At 37.3% G+C, this 6,000-nt stretch overlaps 1 protein-coding gene across 4 annotated transcripts in view; it reads right to left on the reverse strand.

Moving 5' to 3' along the window:
• LOC104224009 (DExH-box ATP-dependent RNA helicase DExH14) overlaps window positions 1-4,610 on the reverse strand; it is a 58,571-nt gene extending 53,961 nt beyond the window's left edge. For 3 of the 4 annotated variants that reach the window (XR_011400359.1, XR_011400360.1, XM_070147779.1), the window contains exons 1-7: window positions 4,406-4,610; window positions 4,256-4,317; window positions 3,727-3,895; window positions 2,989-3,439; window positions 2,805-2,870; window positions 2,263-2,367; window positions 1,875-2,177 (exon numbers count right to left, since the gene is read on the reverse strand). Coding sequence is in view for 2 of the 4 variants with exons in the window: in XM_070147779.1 (XP_070003880.1) it covers window positions 1,875-2,177; window positions 2,263-2,367; window positions 2,805-2,870; window positions 2,989-3,439; window positions 3,727-3,895; window positions 4,256-4,317; window positions 4,406-4,512 (1,263 nt within the window). In the remaining 2 variants the exon portion in view is untranslated. Of the gene's footprint in view, window positions 1-1,874; window positions 2,178-2,262; window positions 2,368-2,710; window positions 2,730-2,804; window positions 2,871-2,988; window positions 3,440-3,726; window positions 3,896-4,255; window positions 4,318-4,405 lie in introns of those variants that run through there. The other variant, XM_070147780.1, reaches the window with a different exon arrangement.
• Window positions 4,611-6,000: the final 1,390 nt, after the last annotated feature.

Here is a 6,000-nt window from a genome sequence, read left to right on the forward strand (position 1 = left end):
ATATACACATATGTACATATGAAAGGCATAAGTATCCCCTGAACTTGTCTCGAATTACCAGTTACACAGTTGTATATTGTGGCGGGGGGGGGGGGGGGGGGTTGACCTATTACACCCTAGTTTTCAGACCCTTCAAAATCAGGGTGGAGATGTGGGATCCACAACAGATTTGGTTAACTTACCTTGGGTGTTTTGACTACATCTATGAACAAGAAGTATATATTAATTGGTATTTAGTTTGATTTTTGGGTTTATGTCATATACATATAAAGTTACATAAAGCATGAGAACGCTTTGCTATCACACAAGACATTTTATGAATAAAATATTAGGTGTTTATAATGAATAAATATTTATTAGTTTTAGTTCAATAACTTTAATTAATAGTGTGTGTGTATAAACATATAACACACACACACATACACACACACATTTTTATGAATAAATTATTGGTGTTTATAATGAACAAATATTTATTAGTTTTAGTTCAATAAATTTAATTAATCGGGTGTGTGTCTACACACACATACATTTATTGGCCGTATCCCAACACCTATACCCGCACTCGGATCCTTATCACCGATTCCTAAAATTTATTTGATGAAGAATCCAATTTGGATACATACAACCGAGTCCGAGCAGCATAGCATTTCAGTACAAGACTAAATACCCACAAACGACTAACAAAGAGAAACCACCTCTCCAAAAGCCCACGTCCCAAACGTGTGCCCAATATGAGAATTCAATGTCCAAGCACCACATTTGAACATCCAAATGAGAAGCAACCCCCAGAACTCAAAGCACAAGCCCAGATAGCCAATGCCTACCAACCCCGAATATATGTAATCATGGAATGACAGGGAAACTATTGTGCCTAACTTTTTAGGATGGATACTCATGGGACATCCTGGAATATATGCTAGAACATCGACTCAAATTGGAAATGGAGGAACTGAAGCTTTTCTCCGGAGAAACAGCTACATATAATCCCACAAAAAAGGCAGATAGGAAGATCTAAAGTGTCTGCTGCAAAATCTTTCTTGACTAGATCATACTGGGCACACATCCTCCATAGAAATGAACCAATTCTCTATGCAAGACAATTTACACTATCAGGGTATTGAAGAAGATGGCTTTCTTCACATCACATGCAGCCGGAGATTCAGTCCTAACATTACAGAGTCGAGAAAATGAACTGTAGGACTTGTGCTTCGTTTTCTCTGTGCTACCTAAAACAATAGTGGATATTGTGGCCGGAGAGAGAGGAAGAACAAAGATAGGAGGAAGTTGAGAGATCAAAAAAATTTAATATTTTTTTATAAGTAAAATATCATCAAATGTTAGGAGCCTTTTTCTGTTTTATTTTTACTTTTGGTCGTAAAGAAAAGATGCATTATCATATAAATGCTGAACAGTGACAAGATAAATTGCTGTATAAGTTGATTTACAGATACACCCTCCATTGGAGAACATATTCAAGCATAAGTATTGAATGCATAGAAAAGGTAGAACAACAACAACAACATACCCAGTATAATTCCACACAGTGGGGTCTGGGGAGGGTAGTTTGTACGCAGACCTTACCCATACCTTTTGTGGAGGTAGAGAGGCCGTTTCCAATAGACCCTCGGCTCAGGGCATAGAAAAGGTTGAAGCATTCTGAAAATTACTATTTTTTCTTTTCCTTTAAAAAGATTTAATACAACAACATACATACATACATATATGTGTGTGTGTGTGTGTGTAAGGCTAGAAATGAGAAGTACCGGACAACAGCACTAACAAGTGTTTCCACAAATCAAGCCAAAGTAGATAAGTAGTTGGAAGAGCAGCAATAAACGAAGAAAAACAATAGTGGCAGCAGAGGGAAATACCAGTCTCTCCCCAGGTTTCATAGATGCAGTTGGTGTTGGAGGGATAATGACTTCTTCATATCCTTTGTAGTGCTTTCTGATAGTTCCTTGAGGAAGGGCTGTAGGACCTAAGGTGTTTGGCCCTTCACCATGACCAATGAGGTCCTCAAATATGTTTTTCTTCTCACTTGCATGAAGTAAAGAACTAAAACTCACGGCAGACAAATCATCCTCAACCCCATTATTTGTTCCTCGTCTATGCTTTCTTTCTTCCTTCCGACGAAGTTTGTCAATTTGCCGCTCAGACTCAGTTTGAACAGTTACCTGTACAATTAATAACAAGTAAATTCAAATGCCAAGTATGCATTGCATGTATGTGACATTATCATAGTAGTATAACTATTATTACCTGAACAGCATAACTAGGTGTGCGTGATTGTCCCCCTGGAGACATCTTGTCAGCTTTTAGTGCATGTAGTCCATGATGGACTGCATCAACAATTTCCTTTCTGTGCTGAGATACGAGGAACTAAATTTCAGGGGAAAAGCAGAAAAGAAGAAAAATTAAATTTAAGGAACACCATATTGCAAATGAATGGTTCTCTACCGAATAGCTTACTGCTCCTATTGACCATAAATTTAGCACTTTGGAGAACTCAACTCATGAATAGTATGGGGCCTACATTCGCATTTATAATCTCTCAAGCAATCCTACAACATATCATCAGACACGACTACTTCACACCCTAGGTAAGGCACATACTTTTTACTTCAATGCGTCGTAAAGTTTAAAGAACAATATGATGATATATCCTATGGAGATCCATAATAATTAGAGCACCAGTTCAGGTACATACTATTTACTTCAATGCGTCGTAAAGTTTAAAGAACAATATGATGATATATCCTATGGAGATCCATAATAATTAGAGCACCGCTTCAAATTTCTACCATGATAAGATCCTGAACTGTTTCAAATGCACCATCACCAACAAGGTCAAGCAAATCGCCAGCTATCTACACAAAACAAAATTAAAAACAATAGTACATATCAGATGCTTACAAAACTGATGCGCCAGAAGGTGTGGCTAAAGTATGCAGCAGAAATTATGAAGTGAGAGTGACTGATTGTTACCTCATCACCTGGTTTCTCAGAATCAAGTACGCGGCATATGGCCATTGCCAGTTCATCTCGAGGAAGCTGCGAAGTATTACCTCTAACTATCTTATCACAGGCATCTCTTAACCAGCTTAAATCAAAATTTACACCAGATACAGATTCTCTAAAATTTGAGGAGCCATGATCGTACTGTGATTCATGACTTGAAGAAGGTGCATCATCCTGCTCAACAAGAAAATCAGAATCTTCCAAAGAAACATCAATTAAGAATCGCGCGGGAGGTCTAAAGACAAGGTCCGAGCCAAATTCCACTTCATCAGTGGTTCCATTAGACATTTCTTGTAAAGAGACTGTCTCATTTCCAGGGTGATAATTCTGCAATTCGTACAATCTTTGTGCTAAGGAAGCAACTCTCGATAGTAATGAGTCCGAAACTGCATAGCCCACGAGTTTTTGCAAATCTAGCCTGTATTTAGATAACAAGATTGAGTTTGCAGAGTAGCAATTCATGGAAAATTTCTCAGCATACAGACATTCACAAAGTATTCATAGGAAAGAAAAAATCCATAGATATTCGCCTTTTATTTCCTGATTAGTGTTAACAGTATGTCAGCACGACACATTGGTTCACCCCTTCCACCCCAGCTGATCCTCAGTCTAAAGATCAGACAAATACCATAAATACACACAGAGACAAAATAAGAGCTACTAAATATTATCTTCAAGCAATACATTTAGTAACTATCTGCTTACTTCTTCTCAGCAATACTCCTGTGTTCCTCATCCTCCACCACTGTCCCGGTGAAAAGCCTATAAACATTGAATGCCACCTCCCTAAACTCCTCTGACACAACCTCACCCTTCATCAACTCAACCACTGCCCCAACAAACTGCTTGTACGCTTGCCGCAACTCAGGAGAAGCTGCACCAATTATTAGAACACTTCATTAAGTGTTGGAGAAGAAAAGGGAGAATACAAGAATTTCAACATATTTCCATTATAACAACCCTTCTTATCCCTTGTTTCTTTTTGGTGTACCCATGAGAACCATATCTTTTTGGGAAACTTCTTGCACAGGCTGTTTTTTCACCGTTTTCAATAAAATTTTATTACTTTATCACACACACAAAAAATCAATCATAAACTAATTAGGATCGACTATAAAGAAAAATATCATCATAATTTGATTACTTTTACTCTGGCATGAATCTTCTAAAAGAATTCAAACTTACTTCCATGTATTTCACAACAAGAACGTTATTATTGAAATTTTGATATTACCTTGGTCCCATTGATATACAATCTTTCGAGCAAGTTTTGATTCTTCAAGTGAAGTTGCAGTACTGAAAAACAAGAAAAACTCATATTCTTAAGCACCTAAACACTTGGAAAATTTGATAATGAAGAATGAAAAAGATGGGATTTTGGTACCTGCGAGAGTTGAGATTTTGGAGAATTGCTTTCCGGTGAAGGTAAGCTTGATCGACGTCGAATGGTTCTCTGAGAGCATTGGTCAGGCGAGGCAGTTGAAACAACATTCTTAATGTTTCGCCGAATTGATTGATTGATGTTTTCTCCGGGGATGGTCTGAAGTGGTGGTCTAGCAGTGGTTTTTATGTGTTCGGAACAAAACCGGTTCTTGGTTTCTTGCGCAAAGGTGTAATCAGGGAACCGGCCAATTTTTATACCGAGTTTTTTTTTTGGTAGAAAAGATAAGTAATACTCCGTGCGCTTCACAATAACTTACCAGATTTCTTTTAGCACGCCCATTAAAAAAAATGTTAAATCATATATAAAAATACTTAGTATGACTAACTACCCTTATTAAATATTGGTCACATAGTTATAGTGATGAGTGAGAAAACTTTTTAGTGATATGCACATAAGGGTAAAAGAGTAAAAACAAATTGATTTTTTTCTTGATTACCTAACTGGACACTTATTTTGAACAAAAATGAAAAAGTAAATTGGTCACTTATTGTGAACCGGAGGGAGTATATTAAAACAAGCGTACAGGGTTTTGATGCTCATGCATCATATTACATATGTTGTTGTTAGCTATACAATCAGCTATACTATCCATACAGGCATAACTATGTGAGGTATCGCCTCTAGGATTTTCACACTGACGATCCTCTAAACTAGTAGAGACTGCATTTTTACTACTCACGCTCGCAAAATAAATTCCAGTAGTCTCATTAGGTACATGATTATTAACAAAACATATATTGCCGGCTTGATCATCCAGTTGATGTATTAATGTGGATGTAACCATGCGCTGGGATATGAATCCTCGCTGGTCTGCTAACAGTTGGTTTGAGATGGAAAAAGGTGGTCGAACAAAAATGTACAACACAGCAGCAAGTGGCATCCTACTTCCTAGTTTCGCAAGACTATCTGCTACACTATTTTGCTCCCTGTACGCATGTGTGACTACTGGATCATGGAGTGTCCTCAAGAGGTACCTGCAATCCAAATTAAGTTAGAATACCTTGAAGTTTGACTATCTAGAAGTGTAATTACCTCTTTTGCATCGATTTTCACTTCCAGTGGTAGCATTCGTAGTTGTATTGCTAAACTTAAACCTTTGATGAGTGATTGCAATTCAGCAGATAGACAGTCCACATGAGGAATTGGGCCAGCAAATCCTACCATTCACTCACCCTTGTGATTTCTAATAACCCCGCCAATTCCATCTGTGTTTGTTGCTGAAAAAGTTGCCACATCCATATTGAGTTTATAATAATTATTGTTGGTGGAATCCATCTTAGATGTAATGGTACTCTATTAGTAAGCATGTATTTTGAGTCTACCAAGTATGCATGTTCTATCGCCAGATTTAAGATATTAAAGTATTAGGCTTTTGTTCTTTATGCTCAAATATATATTTATTACGAGTTGTCCAAAGATGCCAAAGACTTGAAACTAAAAAAGTCTTTGAGTTTACTTTATGGGGAAAATTAATTCCTTTATGGCTAATGAGCTTATTCAACCAATGCATAGGGGCAGCATTTAGGGGCATATTT

Source organism: Nicotiana sylvestris, chromosome 6 (genome assembly GCF_000393655.2).
Source record: "Nicotiana sylvestris chromosome 6, ASM39365v2, whole genome shotgun sequence".
NCBI classification, from domain to species: Eukaryota; Viridiplantae; Streptophyta; class Magnoliopsida; order Solanales; family Solanaceae; genus Nicotiana; species Nicotiana sylvestris.